This window comes from Orbicella faveolata, unplaced genomic scaffold, assembly GCF_042242905.1.
Source record: "Orbicella faveolata isolate gen_17 unplaced genomic scaffold, um_ofav_v1 contig_25, whole genome shotgun sequence".
In the NCBI taxonomy this organism is placed as follows: Eukaryota; Metazoa; Cnidaria; class Anthozoa; order Scleractinia; family Merulinidae; genus Orbicella; species Orbicella faveolata.
The window spans coordinates 5,650,851-5,671,205 of NW_028301553.1; the positions used below are offsets into that span (position 1 = coordinate 5,650,851).

At 36.5% G+C, this 20,355-nt stretch overlaps 1 protein-coding gene across 4 annotated transcripts in view; it reads right to left on the minus strand.

Annotated features, from left to right (window-relative positions):
* LOC110064357 (dual specificity tyrosine-phosphorylation-regulated kinase 1A-like) overlaps positions 1-19,652 on the minus strand; it is a 28,063-nt gene extending 8,411 nt beyond the window's left edge. The window contains exons 1-6 of one of the 4 annotated variants that reach the window (XM_020771399.2): positions 19,557-19,652; positions 10,285-10,343; positions 9,546-9,760; positions 8,230-8,418; positions 5,744-5,891; positions 4,462-4,748 (exon numbers count right to left, since the gene is read on the minus strand). In XM_020771399.2, coding sequence (XP_020627058.1) covers positions 4,462-4,748; positions 5,744-5,891; positions 8,230-8,418; positions 9,546-9,760; positions 10,285-10,321 — 876 coding nt within the window. In that variant the 5' untranslated portion in view covers positions 10,322-10,343; positions 19,557-19,652. Of the gene's footprint in view, positions 1-4,461; positions 4,749-5,743; positions 5,892-8,229; positions 8,419-9,545; positions 9,761-10,284; positions 10,344-10,492; positions 10,591-17,060; positions 17,450-19,556 lie in introns of those variants that run through there. The other 3 variants (XM_020771400.2, XM_020771397.2, XM_020771398.2) reach the window with 3 other exon arrangements.
* Between the last annotated feature and the right edge of the window lie 703 nt (positions 19,653-20,355).

Below are 20,355 nucleotides of genomic sequence, written 5' to 3' on the forward strand. Positions count from 1 at the left end.
TTGAAAGAGCCATAGCTCATTAGCAAGTTATTTATGATTCCTTTTGGTTAATCAGGAATTACAGCGGGCGAAACTCGATTAATCAAGCTTTACACAAGTTTTCAAGGACAAAACATTGCTTTGATTTCGAATTATTCAACCCTTTTCTTCTCAGGTTTTACTTCTCAGCTCTCTTATCGTCGAACGAAAACATAATATCTGTCAACAACCATGTTGTTGGCCAGCGATACACTGATACACTTCACACACAAGGCGAGATATCTAAGAAGGATAGTGCCGAAGGTAGGTTCAATTCCGGCAAGTTAAGATCGAATTCGAAGAGACCAGAAACGTAAATAATTTATCTTTCAACCGTGAAGATTCGACGAACCGCGAAGCTTCGATTCCTAAAATCATCTGTTTAGCACTGAAAATGGTGGCTTTGTAAATCGACCAGAAGTCATCTACAGCTATTACTTGGCGTGCGGAACATTTCACGTGGATATCATTCCAGATTTCTTTCAGCATCCGATGCGAGCGAACCTCCTATAAGTTATATTTCCACATCACCATCAGCGCGCGGAGATGTTTGCAGTTCAGCGATCAGATGAAAATGAGCTTCAGGGAAAATTTCTCCCGGCATGCTTTGCGAGTCGTGTCCAATGCCGCCTGAAATTAAACTTAAAGAACAATTTTGCATAAACGGTGAAAGGTCAGCTTTTATTACTCCTGTTGGGCTAAAAATAGACTTAAGGAGATACAATTTGCGTAGGTTGAACAACAGTCGAAGAAAAGCTGTTCATAACGAACAGAAAGACCTAACTAAAAACTTCGATCACAAACTTGTCAGATAAAAAAGCCCGACAATCGCTTAATTGTGAGCTACAGGAAGTTTTGACTGCCGGAAAATTATGCTCACATGATCACCGCTCTTTTTAGAACAGTGATTCAGTTTCTAACGGGAAGTCGTATTTCTAGAAACTGTAACACAATTGAAGAGTAAAATTTTAAAAATAACTCGAAATTCTTCTCTATGCTTTACATTACTAAAAGGCAGTAAGTGTTAGCTGAGATTTCGAGTATTTTCCACTATTCACAAGTATTTCGCTTCTATCTGCTGAACACTGTCGCCAGAAAGTCTGGCAATTTAGAAAACCCAGAGGCAATTTCACTTTTAATTGCTCGCTATTCCTCGCTTTCAAAAGGTTTCTGACAGTTTACAAATAAGAACCATTTCGTAAGTTCAATTTAAAGAATATCGAATAAGTCGAGAGAGACGAAAGCACAAACAGTCTAATTTTTCGATGTAATTAATTGGCTAAGTTCGTCATTTTAAAAATGTTCTTTCAAATGTAGGCTAATTTCTTTATAGTTTCGAGCTACTAAAAAGCGAAATTGGGACCTGGCGATGACGTAAGCACAAGGAAAAACAGCCCGATCAAATAAGTTCTTCCTCAAATAGCAAAACTTCAAGAAATAACCGTGACAGAAACGGCCTCCAAAACACCTTGCTTTTTATCAATAATGTAAATGTGTGGCAGAAAAGGAAATTTTAATACGGGCGAGCCGAAAATTTGCATAAGTTCTAGACAGTTTTCAATTAAAACGCGGTTCCGTTTGCATAGGACAGCTTACAGCGATTGGCTCGTCTTGAGGCCAGTTGTTTAAATATTAATGCGTTTTGTGTCGGTTGTTCTCATAACTATTGTTTCACTTCTTTGTCCATCTGATTCATTGTGAATCAGCTGTCACCAACAGACGCGATGGGGTGTGGAGAATATTTACTTTGATACTAAAATATACTTTGCCGGGCGCTGGTGTTTCTTCGCCTCGTTCACCATGCAGGTGTCGAAAAACATATTTTCAATGCCTTAATATCACTCGGTTGTAACCTGGGATCGCTCGAGAGCTAATTGGACTCTCGAGCACTGGAAAATTAAATTTAATTGTGGCGAGACGCCACGAGTTATTGTGTACATTTCAACGGTCAAATATCTACAAAAATTTACCTTCGGACCTTTCCGTCAAATATCCCGAAAACCAAGATCGCGAAATACTTCTCGTCAGTATGTCTCGCCTTGGCCTAAAAGAATGAGTTCCGAGGGATGTAGCGCTTTGAAACCTTCGCGTGCAGTGAAATATTCATTCTGAGACAAACCGCCATTTAATATGTTCACGACAATACAACTTTTGTTTCAGTTGGATTAATATTTTGTCTTTTGTGTTGAATTCTGTTCACCTTGACCCGACTAACAAATCTCAAACAGTTATCGTAAACAAAATTTAGAACAAACTGACGTTCATTACTCCTTCATTGCAATCAAAAAGGTATTAAAACAAGAAAAGAATATTTGGAAACAAAGCTTTGCAAGTGCCTACAAGTGACACCTCCACAAAATAATTGCCTCCGATTTACATTGCCCTTGATATTAACAAATTCTTTGTTTTTGAACTTAATGCAAAGTGCCCCCCACTATATGGACGTCGCATTGGCTATAAGTATGCAGTATAGCCCGCCTTTTGAGCGTATCTCGTAGTTGCTTCACAGTTTTCTTACGCTTTACAGAAGGAAGTACACGTGTTTATCTTTGCCTCTTTAAATCAGTAATGGTTGCCACAGACAACACTTTTCAAAATTCCCCGAATCTTCGCTGATTAAAAAAAAAAAACATTTCCCTGGCCAAATAAATAGACAATGTCAGATCTAGTAGCGGCTTGTAGTCTCCATTTACACTCGCCCTTTCCGCCCATTCATTATAACTGATACGTCTTCAACAAATTTTCCTTCCTCATAAGGAAAAATATCGTTGAGTTCACAGTGACTCCAATGTTTCTCCTAACCTTCAATGTTATTATACTCAGCCGAGTTAAATTATTTCAACCTCCTCTGACATGACTTCAAAATTTCGATTTTCCTTGAATCAAAATAAAATTCCCTGACTTTTCCCTGACCCTTGAAGGATTTTTTTCTCCGAGCATTTCCTGACAACCGTGTCAGTAAATTTTTAAAGTGGCTATGCAGCTATACGCTGTCTGTAAATATGAAAATTAGTGAAAGCGTGCCTATCCACCTGGCAACCGTTGTCAGGAACACTTTTAAACTGTTCAAGCATTCTGTAGGATAAGCCAAACTCTTTTGCATCGTATTATAGTGATCTGCTTTACGCACCTATACTGCCATTTGCATGCCTATCATTCCACAAGCTCTCTGGATTTCAATTCTCACAAGGCTCGTACTCTTTATCGGACTAAAAATGCAAGGATTTTTCAAGGACATTCCAGGAAACAATAGTCCAATTTTTAAAGGACTCCATCGATCGAAGGTTCAAGGTTAGGGAAACCTGTCTATCTTATTTTACTTCTTCCACTACGAGGGCAATTCTTTCTTTAAGTTCTTTGGCAGCTTGTTCTTTTTCCGTCTAATTTCAAGGTTTTTTCAAGGACCTAATGTACCTCATACGACTTTTCAGGTCTTGAATTTTCATTTTCAAATTCAAGGAGTTTCAAGGTGCGTGCGAACCATGAAGTCAATATTGCTCAAAATGCCTTGGTGTGTCTTTTGCTTTATTTATTGACATATTGCGTTATTGGTTGCCTGGTTCCTTTAGTTCCTACAAATATTCGAGGTGTCCATGCTCTAATTTAATAATTTAAGTTCTTTTGCCCTTCAAACGTAAACTATTTTCAACAGTACAGTTTGTTTTGTGGTTGCCGTCTGCGGCTTATCGAGACAAATTGACTTTGAAAGTTACACGAACCTTTTTCGTGCAACGGTTAGCTTGCTGTTAAGAAAACGCCGCGCGCCATTTTAAGGTTTACCACACTTAATAATTTCTTATGCGACTTCTGCCTCGTAATGAAGTCTCCAGATCAGAAAAATTTCCCCTATCACGTGATCACCTGTAAATTTCCCAGCCACCGACGAGGGGGAGGGGGGCGCGGGGGTGTTAGTGAGTGTACAGCACACCACCATATCTTTTTCCCGCGTTTTTATGGTAACCTGGCAACTACTAAGGTAGTGGGCTCGTAACCGATCACGGCGAAGATTTTGCCTTCTCAGCTATTGACCAACAAAGACGAGCCAATAATGATATAAAATCATATTGAATAAGAAAAACCTCATTTGTATCAAGTTTCAACGCACATTTACATAATACATACGACTAGAAAACTAGTTTCGTCTTCGACGCCATCGGTTGACCTTTGTGAATTTTCCTGCACCTTAACTATATGCGTATGAAACCCATGCAAAACTCGCGCAATCTGTTCTAGCCAATCACAATGAAGATTTTGCCTGTTTAGCCAATCAGCTGCAAAAGACGGACAGCCGTCATTTGGATTCCGCTGTTTTTCCCGCGCTTCGTCACTAAAGTTAGCCCGTGGGACAAACTTAAACTGTGGAATAATCTTATGCGACGCAAGGAATCGAAAATGCGATTAAAAAATTAAAACAAACAAAAAACCAAACAAACAGGGACTTACCCTTTGTCCAAGCTGACACGAGCTTCCGAAATCCACGATCTTGATAGCGCTTCTCTTTGGATTACACAATAAAATGTTTTCTGGCTTCAAATCACAATGGATTATATTGAGTTCCGGTGTGGATAGGTACAGCAAAGCCGTGCACATTTGTTGAGCAAATTTCCTGGTCAGATTCAGTGAAACTCCTCTAAAGTTCGTGTTTCGAAGCAAGTCGTACAAGTTGTACGATAAAAGTTCAAAGACTAAACACAAATGATTCCTGTACATGAAGTGTCTCTTGAGTCGCACTGTTGAGAGAACGCAACAAAGAAAGACATGTCAAGAGCCGGATAGGAAGTTTTTTCGTCCTTTGTTATCTAGTTTCGTCTCAAAATGTTAACGGGAAGAAACTGCGAACACGAAAGTGTTTATGGTTCTGGCAGAAATTCAGAAATCGCAATCTTATGGATTAAGACTTCAATCCATGAAAAGAGCGTTTAAAAGACATCGAAGAGTTGAGGAATCCCAGTTTGGACGAGAGCTGGCATCTGCCTGTCAAACAAATGAACGGGTTGAAATTCTACATCAGCACACGAACTCCCAGCTTTGTAATTCAGATTTGACTTTTCAACGAAATTCGCGTCCATACTGAAGAAAATCCACTTCAAATCATTTCCTAATGCATCCATCCCTGTTGGTTGCCAAGCACTGAGGGCCTCCCAGGGGTTTTGTGGAACAAGGAATCATGATCACTTATTTCCAGGTAGCAAGTGGTATTTTAGGGATTAGTGTGAGGGAACAAGGGATATTCCTACTATTAAGGTGAACTTTGACCAAAAAATTAAGGGAACAATGGAATTTATTAATGGGAACAAGGGAGAAAAAGTGAAGTTTCCAAGGGATCAAGGGAACACCCCCCGCCCCCGGGAGGTCCTCACCACTTGACAATCAACAGAAATCGATGCAAAAGGAAGTGATTTGAAGACACTGAGTCTGTTACTATCTACATGTAAGTTAGGCCCAAGTCAAACATCAAACTTCACATGAGACAAACTAAACTGAGCGAATTAAGTTCATGATAAGTTCAAGGTTTGACTCAGCTGAGTTCGTCCGACTGAATTTAGATCGACCAACACTTTTTACCCGCATGCTTCACACGGATAGAAAATTCGAATTAAGTTCGACGTTTGACCCAACGGTCGAGCTTTACCCGTTTAGATCGAATCAAATTGCAATTTAGCTCGTCTCATGTGGAGTTCGACGTTTGACCTGGGACTGTAAGTATGGAGCAGTGAATTCTTACCGATGTAGTATTTTCCCTCTGGGTCATGCGTGTTCATAAGCTCCAGCAAGCGAACTTCAATCTGTGCTTGGTTCAAGAACGGCTTTTTGTTTTTGATGATTTTTATGGCGATGTATTCTTTTTCTTGATGATCGTAAGCTTTGCAAACCTAGAAAAAAAAAAACAAATTTCAAGTTAACAGATTCGTGTTTTCACTACAACTATTAAACATCTGTTGTAAGGGACCTTCCAAAAAAAGGACACTACATTGCAAAAAATTTCTCCGATTACGCGCTCCGATTACGCGCGCAAGCAGTATTTGATGCTGCAAAATTTTGTCTCCGAGAAGTAAAAATGTCTCTGAATTTGTCTTCAGAACCAACATTAGGAAACGATGTTTCACATTAGTGCTTCTTCTTTCCCAACAAATGTCGAGAAAAATGCGTGGTGAGTACTGGCTTACTGAGTAGTGAGTACTGAATAAGAAACATATCAAAACCATTTGTATGCGCGACTTTAATTACATTTTTCTTGAGGAGCGGTTTTGGAATTCTGCAACCCAGTTTAATTTTCTTTGGTTTCACATTACCATAATAAAAATTTGTCGAAGGAAAGAAATAGATATCAAACAAAATTTCAAACTAAAAGAAATTTAAGCTACAATATATACATGAGCAAAGGAGTCGACCATTCTCTTCAAAATCAAAACATTTTACAGTTCGCGCCATAAGCGGTGAGCTAAATTTCATTTGTCCACAAACGTGACAGAAAAATTTTCCAAAACAAATAAGAAAACTAGAATTTACGGATAACTCGCGTAAGTAGAGTTAAGTTGAGGGCAATTTTACTTCCTTTTTTCTACCAAAAATTTAACGGCTAATAAACGATATGAATCTTTATCACTGTATTTTGAAAAAATAATTGCTTATTTAACATTTGAAGAAATTAGTTCTCTCAACTTCACATCTAACTGTGACTTTTTTTAATTTTTCGCATGCCGTTTCCACGAAACATAGCGATAAATTACCCCGCTTAGTTATCTCATGCGCATAACTCGTCTAAGATCACTAAAACTGCTTTCAATTTCTATCTGTTTGAAAAGACGCAACAAACACATTTATGTAAAATTTTAGACGATCCATTCGTCTAAGTAAACTTTACTCATTTGTTTTTTCCTCTTAAGTGACGGAAAAGCAGACAATATTATCTGACGAGCAAAATCGTAATCGGCCTGTGTTCACATTTTGGATGAGTTTTTTCTAGTAAGAAAATGACCAATTTAGAATGAAATTAGTTTTCACAGTTTAAAAACCGGACTGGCCGAACTTTTTGAGTATGCAGAGAAACGACAATTTGGGCTGAAAGAAACGAAAGGCCACACCAACAATTCACTACATTGAATTTCCTTCTGTTGACAGTTATTTAGATTGTTTGAGGCAAATTAATCTGGTTTGAAAAATAGAAGAAAAAAAAACGTTTCAAAGATGGCAAAACCAACATGCACATTCATGGACCAAACTTTTGTAAGCTGTGGCTAAAATATTTTTCAGACTCGCTGAAACAACGAGTCAGAAATTTTTAAAAAATATAAAAATTAGTAAGTGTCTTGGTATCAGGATTTAAACACTGGAAAACCAAAATCGCAAGAAACAGATTTAAAGAAATATTAAATTTTTCAGTACATGCAACATCAATCCAAGTGTAAAACAGATTTTGTGTTTGGTTAAAAATTTGGACTCAAATAATTTATATCCAACTGACCAAATTCAACAAAAGCACTGATAATTTAGGGAGATAATAATGTAATTCAAAAAAGTTAAACCACCAAACCATAAATAACATTTCAACACAAAACATAAAATTAGCCACATTGCATGTCAAGTGTTATCCTAACTTGTGGCTCTAACCTATGCTAAAAAAGTAAAAAACCTTAAAATATGGATAAAATGACTGAAACACAAAGCAATAATGGTCTTACTTCAGCTAGAAGTTATAAAAGTGGACATCAACACAACACTTTTAGATAGTTCCTTGAATATTTTAACAAATTCTGCTCTCATTGCTTTCAAATCTGCAGGGAAAACCCCACAGCTTTGCAAATTTGCATAACATGAATATCATGCAGCATACAATGAATTTTAATTTAGCAATATTTTATTGTAAAAGCATGAAATTTGACAGTATATCAATAGGTAATTAACAGGACTATAAAATTAATCATTTTTAATATACTTTGTGCCACTTGCAACAAGAAGTAAGCGATTATTTCACGTTTAAGCCCCCTCTCTGATCAAGAAGCAATTTCTCATAGCCATACAAATCAATCTACTGTAAATATTCTAGTACAAAATATTAACAAAAAATACTCAAATATATTAAAATAAATATCCGCGCGTCAATTATGTTGAATTCGGCAAAAACAAACACTCAAAGCCTTTGTGCAAGGAAAAAATGTTATTATGTAATTTGTTCCAACAATTTTTGTAACTAAAAGTAGATATTTATACCTGACCGAAGGATCCCTTGCCTATTAATGACTCGATCTCGTAACGATCAAACCACTTTTCCCCTGTTTTGATGACATAGTCAAAATTCTCGTCGTCATATCCATCGTTGTACAATCGCCGCTCTTTTTTGTGCCCTCCTTCTTCGTTTTTCTCCAGCTCCTTTCGTTTCTTTTTCTTAGCGTAGTACACCTACAAATAAACATTAAGCATTAGTCAATAAATAATACAAATTATTTTGAAGAATTGTTTTGTTTTTCTGTGCAGTCCTAAAGTCACTAAAGATAAAAGTTCAGGTTAACATTCAAGCAACTGTCAGATTATTGTTATTATTATTATTATTTTTTTTTTTTGGATAAACCCAATATCTATAAAAAGTAAACAGTAAATCAAAGTAACTAATGCAAAGCAATATTTATTAACTGCTATCCAAGATTTATCCCTATGTAATAAATTGAAATTTTGCAGACTTTGTAATCAAAATTTACATATAAGGCTACTAAAACCAGCACATAGAAACTATTTCAAAGACATACAACAAAAATTGAATTGGAACCTCTTTCTCCTCTTGTGTTTTGTCAATAGAAAATTCCCTTAATTTTATTGACACAAAGAAAAAAACCTCTTCTTTATCTATGCTTAAAAAAGCCTTACACTAAGATTGGCAAAAATGAGAAAATTATTAAGAAAAAACATTATTCATGGTTGAGTCACAACGAACTTCCTTGTTGATATCAATATCCCAGGGATAGAATATCATGTTTTGGGTCTGTAAGTTGCTCATTATTTAGTTTCAATTGCATGATCCTCTGGGATGTACGGAAGGAAAAAAAGGCTGGTTAAATAACCAAGCCAGCTTTTATGGCCTACAATGGCCTAGATGCACCATCAAAAGTACCCAGTTCATTGTTTACTGGTAAAATTTCACCTGGAGATATGATTTCTTTTAGATGATGAAGTTACATTGTAACCTGAGGCCAGCTCTTAATGTTCATCTACTTGTGTACCTACTGCCCTATATCCCGTTTGAACTAAGCAGGATGATATCACTTCCTGTTGATGTGTTACAGCTGTGAACAATGTATTTTGTTTAACAACAGCACAGCACTGCATAAGATCAAATCAGACATGTTTAAAACAGGAAACAGCAAAATGATGAAATGGCAAGATGGGTAAGAGTCAATGTGGGATACAGGTTTCTGTAAGGGTTGACCCTTAGTTATGAGAGCTAAGCACTCTTGAGTCAGTGATATTTAGGCTAACCCAAGTGTAAATGTAGTGCCATTTTGTGCTTTAAGCACCCCTAGTTTTAGGTCTACCTCGTTAATGTGCTTGTAGGTTTTGATCAAGTCCACACTGAGTTTTCTAAGGGGTGCAGAGCTTGGGTCGCGGAATGTTGTCGGGATCTTGCTGTAGAAGTTTTGAACTCCAGCAAAATCCACCTCATCTGCCTGATGGTCTTCTGTTTTTCCAGCAATGTAATTCATGTCAGAAGCTAATAACTTGGACACTGATGCCTGATCTCCATTGCTGCCTTTCAAATGAAAACAACAAATGTGCATGATGATGTAACCTAAGTTATTGGTACAAAATCTTACCTCTTGCACAAATTGCATCACATGTTAAAGCTCTACAAACTGTACCATTGCCACTTGAGAAAGTTTTGACTATTTTTTGACAACTTTTGCAAGCTTTTATTCGAATGAACCAAACAAAACATGTAAACTGCTGAGTCTGGATATGTTAAATTGATGTCAAATTCACCAGTCACTCTTCTGGGAATTTCAAAAGTCTCATCCTGTGAACATTTGAAACCAGTGAAAAATTGTTGCAGTTTGATCAGCCATCTTACTTAGAATAATCAGAAGTTGTCAAAAAGGTGTCAAGAACTAATCAAAACTTTCCTAGGTGGCAATGGTAAGGCACACAGCACTGTAAATGAGCAAAACTTGAAGCAATTTACATAACTGGCCAACTTAACATTTATAAACACTACTCTGCTATTACAATTAAATTCCCTGCAGGGGACACTTCATGAAAGTAAACAAAAGAACTCACCTCTGTCAGAAGTTGCACCCCCTAATGAAATGTCCATCACCTATTGCTTGACATCCTTGCTGCAAAAAAAGAAAAAGAAACCTTGAACTGCATCCATGTGATTCTACAAACACATTAGCTAACATATAAATAGAAAATAACATCTACCAGTGGTGCTTCTATTCAAGAGAATGTTTGCTGAAATTACCTAAACTTTAGTTATTCACACCTCATTAGTTTCAGTCTGTAGTTTTCATGTAACGAAATGTTGTATTTGCATCAACTGAAGGTCTTTCAGTCATTGTCCACACAAGTGCTAAAGAAATGATAATCACGTGATCAATTTTTTTAAAAATGTCCTGGTGCATGAAGAGGGCATAATTTTAGACACAAGTCTGATTGTGGCATTTTGTATTAAAGAAACAGAGCATCTCTACAAAGCTGACACAAAAACAAGGGGAAATTTGGGAGAAACTGAATGTAAAGCCACAGCACAGGGGTTACATCATAATTATGTACTTTTGAAAATTCGCAAACTTTCTCTTGTGTTAGCATCAAGCTATGTTAACAGGACATGGGTGCCATATGCGAGTCATAACCATACACGAATGTTGACGTGGCATCATGCCAATCAGATTGCACATTATATCAAAAACTGTTATATTTCATTCAGTGCAAGATCAGTCAACGAGGGAATCAGAAATATTGAAAACATGATCACACTTTCCTGAGTCATACACAGGAACTATTGATGCATGAAGACTAGAGGGCATAATTTTGTAGGCCAAAATTTCAATATACAACTTGTTTCATTTGGTAACAATGGATGCTCCCATTGATTTTCAACAGGTGAATTAAATTGGGAACTGGTCCTTGAAACACAAAAGAAAGAGCACTTGTGTTGTCAAATGAACATCTTAACTAAATTAACAAAGCGTAGCAAAAATGTTTTCCTTGGGATGGGGTGGGAGTGGGGGAAGGGGGGGTGGGGAAGAGATGTTAACCTTAACACCCATTTGAGTTGCGCACTAATGAAGTGCATATGGAGAGTTTTTAATTTGACACCACATTGCTCCCAGGCAAATATAGGAAATACAAGTATTAGAGAATAAGAGGGGAGAATTTTAAACTTGATCTAATGACAGAAACATTCTTAATATGCAAGTCTCATTTCAAAGGCCAAAAAATAAAAAAAATAAAATAACTTGTTCAAAAACAGTAGTATCTGGGAAGAGAGGCTTGCATCACCTTCTTCACCTCAAAAGCATGTACACCTATCACAAATAAAGTACAAAACCAATGTTGTTTTCCGATTAGAAGCACAACAAGTAAATATTGGTATTTACCACACTTTGATGACAGAACATCATCACAGTCACACTTTGGTTAAAAAAGGTGCACAAAAGATGTACTTGAGGAATAAACTTGGCCTCAATTTTTTCTGCAAGTAATAACTTACTACTGAGTTTAATTCAAAGCCCTTATTGCATGCAGCCCATATGCAACAAAAAAAGTGTTATATTTGCAATCAAAATGACAGATTTTTAGGATTAAAAAGAAAATTCAACCAGCTACACAAATGAATAATAGAAGTCTTTTGAAAATCAGTATTTAGTAGAATGTTATACAATTATAAAAGTTCATTGTAAAAAAAAGTCATCTGCATCTAAGAGTGTTACTATGAATATATCACATGCAATGCAAGATCTATGGAAATCAATTCAAAGGATAAAGGAATACATTTTACAAGATATTGAAGCAAAGAAGTTTTCATCTTCCATGACACACCTTAAGTGAAAAGGATTACTATGACATAAATTTTAATGTCGCAACCATGAATGAAATGTTAAACATTCATGAAAAACTACCTCTTATATGCTGAAGAGGAGACTCCCATGATGAAGTTTCTGTGGAATAGAGTTCTTTCAGTTGCTGCAATAAGAGTTTGTTCCCTTATAGACTTTTTCAGCTGCACCTCTGGAGGGCAGCTACACGACTTTATGCACACACGACCTTTCAGGATATCAACCACAAGAATTACTACTGTTTAATAGTGATGAAATTTTAACTTCTCTGTGGTATTTACACAGTCATGAAACTGTTGAACTTGCTGCAGATTAAGGAAAAGCACATCTAAAAACACATCAACAATGTTTGATTGAAATTGGGAAAACCTACGACACATTTTTGATGAAAATTTCAGGGAAAAGAACCTTATTTCACAAGTGTGCATCAGTTTAAGCCATTGTTGTGCTGTGACCAACAAGTGACTGAGAAATATTAATTATAAATCAAGATTTTTTAACCAATGGCTGTTAATTTACTTCAAACAAAATTAATACACACATAACTACTAATTGCATTGCTCCAGAATCTGCAGTTTTCTTTTTCCTTTTGGTAAAAAAGCTACAAGTCATTTGCAAGCTATTTCTTTTAATCAAAATGGCAACAAGTGGTTTTAAATTCGGCATCTAGTGTCATCACAAAACGTGTTACATGACATTTTGTTCAAGAGAAATTTTGGACCTTGATGAAAAAACTGCTGTTCTTCATAAATAATCAACTAAGATGTATAAAATCTCTTTTACCTGCTGTCGAGACTGCCAAAAGGAAACAAAAGCAATAAAAAATGACAATGAAATGGGTCTTAATAAAAAGATGCAAATGTGAATGTTCTGCTTATTACTACTGTTTGCCCTTCAAGATCCAATCAGACCATCTTTCATTCAATAATTGTAACAATCAGCACATGTTCAAGAATGCACCTACTTATTCAACACACAAGCTAGCTGTATTTTACAAATTAAAGCAAGTCACATTTGAATAGGCAGTTTCTAACCTCTCAGTTGAGAAAAGAAGGCTTCAAAAAGGAACAAGAAATCTTGCCTCAGTTACCAGCAGAAATACGCATCATTGACTCTTCTTATGATCCTTTAAATGGCAAAAATTATGCAAAGCATGATAACCAACCAGCCACAAAGTAGTAAACATTGTTTTTGGATGACCATGTTTTTATTTCACTAGTCATGTTGGCTACTTCATCAAGAAGTGGTGCAAAACATTTGAAATGTACAGATACTGTCACTACAATTCAAAATTTTCAACCTCTCCTTTCTGCTACGGACACACATAACTAAAAACTGTATAATATCTGATTTTTGAGGAATGTGCCTCCACTTTCTTTCAATGTTTTCAATTCCATTATTTGTTTGGTTTGCCAGCACATTTAGTGACGAAGTACAAAACAAGAAATAAACTGAAAAAAATGAAATCTGCTGATAGAAAAAGTGACAAGAAAGTTAACAATAAATCATGAGGTTTAGATCATATAATCAAGCTTCCTTTATGGAATATATTTACAGATTTTCAGTTCTAAAATTTTGTGAGGGGTGCAATCTTCCAGAGAAAACTACTGTCAGCTGTTAAAAGGGAGGATCTACCAGATGGCTACTGGGTATTCATAGGGTGGATAATTTTCTCCGCCAGACAAATAACTACCAGTAGATAACAATTATGGTCAACAAAATCAATTGCACAACCCACAGGAAAGTGATTTAACCATGTGATTTCAATACGTACCCTTTAAAAAATCAAGTCCTAAAGATCAGTGTTTGACAAAAATAGAGCACTAATGAAATCAGAAATAGACACTGTAGTGTTGTGCTAACTCCACACGCAAAGAAAGTGTAAGGAGCCAATCATATATTAGGAATTGTTTCGGTAGTTATATATAATAAACAAGGCATAATGTATGCCTGTTGTGTTAAACCAACATGTAACAGTCAATTCGAGTGCATTAAAGTACAGGTTTGATATTTTTTCACAGCGACTCTAAAGACACAAAACCTGGTTGCAGTAGAAATGCTCATAAGAGGGACTGATACTTAAAGACATATTTCTCCTACACTGTATCCATTGTCACTTAAGGATGCTTGCAAGTGTCACCATTACTACAGTGACTGTAATCGATATATATATATTTTTGTAAATATTACAACCTACAAAATCCATATCATTTCTACTGGTCTTTAGAGAAGTGAGGGAAAAAATCATTTATTATGTCTGTCTGATACGGCCAGTAAGAAATGTAGACAATGTAAATAGATTTCAATTTTTTTTCAACATAACAAGAAGCAGATTCATTTCAAAATAATGGCAAAAACCTTTACCTTTGCAACAATCTAGTCCTAAAGTGACTATTTTGCCTAGTTGAAATATTCCGATTTAAATAAAATGACACCATATTTATACTTAGTTGAGTTGAATTATTTTGAAAAACAATTTTATTAAACATATCAAATGTCATTTAATATAAAACAACCTCTTCTATAAATCATTTTAGACTTGCTTAATATTGTGAACTACCATTATTATTTTTGAGGTTAACATGATTTGCACTAGAGTGATGTAAAAATTGCAATAATAAGATCTCTATTAATTCCAATTATTTGCACAGTTTCAAAACCAAAACATTAATTTAAAAGACTATTCTCATATATTTATAACTATAGTATTTCATAACATTCCACTTAAAAAAACAAGTCTATATAAATATCTTTTGCCCAAGACATAGTTATCATGTCCACTACATGCATTCACAATATCAAAATTGAAGTACAAGATGCTATTTTTATTGTGAAGCCATTTGCCTTATGATATCAGGCATGCATGCACCAGTTGACAAAATTATGGCTTCAATTTGAAGGCATTTGCTCATAGATTTTCATAGCCTGATAATATTTTTATTGTTAAATAACCAGAAGGCAAAGCTTGGATTAAAACAACTAATGTTTACATTACACTGGAAAATGAAAACTCCACTTGACTTCTTTTGTGCAAGGTTTTACATTGAAACACTGGCATGCATAAATATATATGTGATGTAATGTTGATCTGGGAATGACATTTAATCTTTTGCCTTATGCAGTTGTTTTATCATTGCCTCAGGCCGTGAATATAATTCTGAGACTACACATCGAGTGGGAATCAACCAAACACTAGGAACAAACCAAAACATTCTCCATTTGGGATCAACAATCGACAACGTAACAGACCACGATAAGCTTATTAATGGACCGTATAATTTCCAATTGTTCGCTTAAAAAACGTGCGGAATGGATTGCAGAATATATCATTAAGTGTACATATTAGTATTTTCTAAAATTGCTACAAGTTATGGACAATGTAATAAGTTTATAAAATCACCTGCATGTCTACCCTGCCACTCACAGTAAATACTCTCACGCTAGCTAACACGCTCTCATTTTTTTTCGCATCGAAATGTCAGAGGTGAACGGCCCGGCAAGACGGACTCTCCAATGCAACAATATGGTCAAAAAATCTGTTTTATAAAGAAGCTTTATTTGACTTTATAAAGTGTTGCAGTTTAATAACATTGAGGAAAACTGTATTGAAGTTCGATGGACGTTTTCGTTTTCGCCTTATTCGGACGAGTGAAGTCTGATACAGTAACAAACATTAAGCCAACAGCGAACCGTCGGCCTTCAGATCCATGGCCTCCCTGTTAGCTTTTGCTTACTTTCTAAGAACGACCACAGAACTACAGACCAATATACCGGCACAAATTATCTTTCACACTAACGAAGTTGGAATTTTTCTCTAATCAACTAAAATGGATTTGTGAGCTAATCTTCAGCCAATACCGGTCTCAGACAGGAAATATCTAGGCAGACAAGCGAACGAGAAGGAAAATTCAAATGAATGAAAATATAAACATGGCGGGCCAACATCGGCCGTCAGCGCGGAACGAAGCTCAACAGAACACAGCAACTATTCCCCATCGTATTTTAGGCTAAAATTTCACAGAAACCGAAAACATAACGCCAGACGTAACTTTCCAGATTTAAATCGCCCTTGCGATGCAAACTGATTATTATTTAAGTTTATGTGTCGGAAGGCCGCCAACAATTCAACGCTTTCGCACCCAGCGAACTAGTTGCGCAACGACTGTATGTCCTCGGCTCTATCGATTTGAAATCTTACTTTTTCAGCCACATTTGAATCGCAAAATCTTAAAAACGTATCAAAGAAAATGGATGTATTAACAATTAAACGCACAGAAACTGACAAGACCGACAACAACACCATATTTTTCTTTCAGGCGATCTATCGGCGACACCAAATCAACGAAACAGTACGTCAAGATCTTTATAGGCTTACTGTAAGTGGGAAACTCTCCTATCGGAACGGCAACGAAAGCAAGATATGTTTTGTAAAAGGTTTTAAGGGAATAAATTTAACTTTTTCCTAGCAATATCTGCAGTTGCGGCGTAAAACGGAACCTTGAGTTTCCCTCGACGTCAAGGCTTCGTTCGAGAACGCAATTTTCGCAGCTGACACCGACGAAGATGAAAATCCCGCGCTTGCAGTGTTGGTAAATTAAAGATAGATTCTTACAAGCTCCACGGGTATCCCTTTCCAATAAACCATAACCTTTCATATTAGAAACATATATAACGTTATAAACTTTGCAAACAGTGCGCACAATGCGATTTCCAGAGCTCCTGTCACTGGATTCGCTCATTAACATTTCAGCAAAAATAAACCACAAGGGTGTTTTGACAGTATTCGGAACTTCGGAAGCACCTTGGGTTCAGAGAGAGATGTTTCACATCATATGACCGGTATACGAATACTTCAACCCTTTGGTTTATCTTTACTAAGTTTCCGAGCGATCTGGAGCCCGAGTAGACGAGATAGACCGCCAAATTCAAAAACTTCCCGAAGAGAAAGGCCTTCGAGAAAAATATTTTCATATCTTCCATCTATGCACTTACCCGTGGATTTTAACGATCACCCTTCGTTTCTTTGTTATCCAGGATTTCAAAAATATCCATTCCGGTTGATTAACACCACAAGCAAAGGGCAAACACTCCGGTGATCTCCAGCAAATTGTCTTTCACCAAAATTTCCTTCTTCCAAAAACAAAAATCGCGCGCTGAATCAGCAATCACGCTGTTGATGAACAAATCGAACCGCTCCCCAACAATTAGAACTTTTCCAGTCCTTTTCACACATCAATTATTAAGCTCCTGAGTCGTCCAAGCAAAGATTTTCAACCAAGTTCTCCACTGAAACCGAAGTTCCATAAGGTGATCGGTTGCTCGGCGTTAAAAAATTCGAAATTCGAACGAAATATTGCCCGATAAAACCGTTGAAAGGATGACGGTCGTGACAAAACCGATGACGCGACGCACTGTTGCTATGACGATGTCAATTACAAAAACCTGGTGTTATAAGAATTTGAATTTCAATCAATAGCAAAGAATTCTCGGAAAAAGAGCGAGAAAACCGCGAAAACCCGACTTAGTGTTTTACTTTTCCTACCAGGAAACGTCGATTTTTCTGCTGTTCTACTTCAAAAAGGCAAACATTACAATATATTTGAGGGTTTCACAAAGACGGGAAGGGAAGACTGCTTGAATTAAAACATTGAACAGTGTTAAAAGTGGTAGATTTATACTTCTGGATGCTTCGGGATTGATCAAGTTCATTCAAAATGGTATGAAAGACGTACCTTGATATTAAATATAAATATTTTTCCTACGTGCAAAGAATATCTGAGTGGTTTAATAAGTTTGACAAGGTTTTGACAAGATAGACAGAATTTTCATTGCCATTTATTTGCGTGACTGAGTGTATATGGCAAAACTTCGAAGTTTTTCTCAGTGGTGACGTAATTGCCCAGGAACTCAATTTTTTTTTTTTCATTATTATTTTTTGATCGTTCCAGGACTGAAGCTATCTTATTACAAAATAAATTCGACCACACAGCCAGTACTGTTTTTAATTCCAGCATTTACTGAATCTCTGTCATGCGATTTTCGAGACTATGAATAAACGCGAAAAAAAATGAACATTTCAAAGCTAAGAACACTTCGACTTTTTAATACAGGTGCAAGCTTTCACATTATTATGCTTCGTGTCTGTTTAAACAACGGTTTATTTTAGTCTGTGAAAAAAAAAGTCCGACTTTGTTTTAGAAATAGAGTCAGTACAGTGCAGTCTTTTTTTTGTTTGTTTTGTTTTGTTTTATTTTGTTTTGTTTTGTCAGTTTGTCAGTGTTTTTACATGAGCTAGTTGCTTGTTTCCGATGGAATAATCGTACGGGAATTTTGTTGAAGTAAAACGTCGATGGCTATTAAGTTGACATGGGAACTAAAAATAAACCGGAATTATTAAGGTCCCTCGCATTTCTTTCACAAACATTAGTAAACATTTTTACTTTTCTCAGTTGTTACTAAGCAGTTCGCCTCCGTTCTGACGCCCACTTTTTCGTTTAATTTACTTTTAACTCTGTGAGGGAAGTGGACGTATAAACGAAATATCTTCCATTAAAATAGCTCTATTCCCAATAAGCTTATGAATAACTTAGTTTAATTATAGCCTTCTGCCGTAAATGTAAGTGGGCGAATCATCAAAGTTGTTGGTAAAGAAAAAGCGGGTATCAAGTAGCCCCGACTTACGACATTCACCGGTCTAAGAGCTATATATGCTCCAAAGGGAGAGCAATGTAAGTGGAATGGACTAGAAATACATGGGGAAACTGGAAGGTATTTTAAGAAATTTGCGCAAAAGACCAACGAAGAAATAGAGCGACAGTCGAAGAGCTGTTGAGGCCATAAAAACGAAAAAAAAAAAATTTTTCGTCTCAAAGGTCGTCAAATTTATGAGAATCAAACAAAACTGACAGAAGCGGAAAAATGGACATTGTTCATGTGGTTAAAGTTAAGAAAGGTTTCATAAAGTGCGTCTGGTCTGCACACAAATACTGGTGTGTGACAGGTTATGTGACTATACTGCCTTCAAGTTTCTGTTTTAGGACGTCTTCCCTGCAAGCTGTAAGAGATCAGCAAGGACGTCTAATAGTTCGCTCTGTTCTTGCACTGAACATGTTTAGTATCCCAGACACATGTGATCACACTTCGTCTCAAGGATGAATTTAAGCCGTTGCTTGAATCAAAATCACCACTGAATGGTTTCACGCCCTGCGGTGAAACACTGCTTGTGCGGTTTTTGGACCATTGTTAAGGTGTTAATCTTAATATCCGAGCACTTGACTCGTGCTATAAAATATTTGAGCGTTTTAAATTGGTGGAATATTATGTTAAAATATTTTCCTCCGGCGATTTTGTGCAAACATTGTTACAACGTTGCGCAATTGAAAGTTTCTTTGTTTTATAATAACAAAACGACTCTGGTATACTGGTAACCCATATCGGAACCTAGGGTGTGATGTAAAGTAAAGCAAACAGTTTAGAACTTCAACTCACCTGGAATTCAGGATGAGATTCTTGTACACATTTTAAAGAGTGTTACTCATTCGTGTCCTGCCAAAATCTCTCGCGTGCCGTGTATTAATATGCGACAGCAAATTATGCAAAGAAACGACACGTGCTTTTCGCTATATAAGTACCGGCGAAAGCGAACCACCTTTTCACCTTTTCACGGTACTTTCATAAAATGAAGACACGAAGTAGACAAGCAATGTAGTCTTAATTCACTAATTTTGACTTGCGCTACCTGTTGGTGTATAAAAAAATCATTCTAATAAATACAAAGAGATAAATTAATTACTTGTCGACTATACATTCCCTCATGACGGCGAACGCTGATTGGCCAAAAGCCATATTTCTTTGGTGAGCTATTTTCTAAACGAAACAGAGCCAGTACCATTAATTTTGCCAATGAAATGCTGCATGGTCACTAAAAGGTTAGAAGAACAGCTGTAATTACAATGTATCGTAGGTGATCTTCAATGCGGAATTTTTTTCCTCACGCGAAACTCCCACTCGAAATGTCTTATCACGGCAATGTTTTGGTCGGTTGTTGCGTAATCCCGGGGATAGGGAATAAAGGTTACCCCGGAGATGCTCTGCACGGGGTCCCCTGAGCCTTTTTCTGCTCGATCACGTTTTAAAATTCCATCTGCCATGCATGATTGTTGTCAGAACTGACCGTTAGATATCTCGAGGGGGAAATCGAGTTCTTCGTTATAGAATGATATATATATTTTTTGACGGCTTCTTTCAAGCTCTCTTTTTCGTTTAATAGAAGAGGAACTGAATTTGT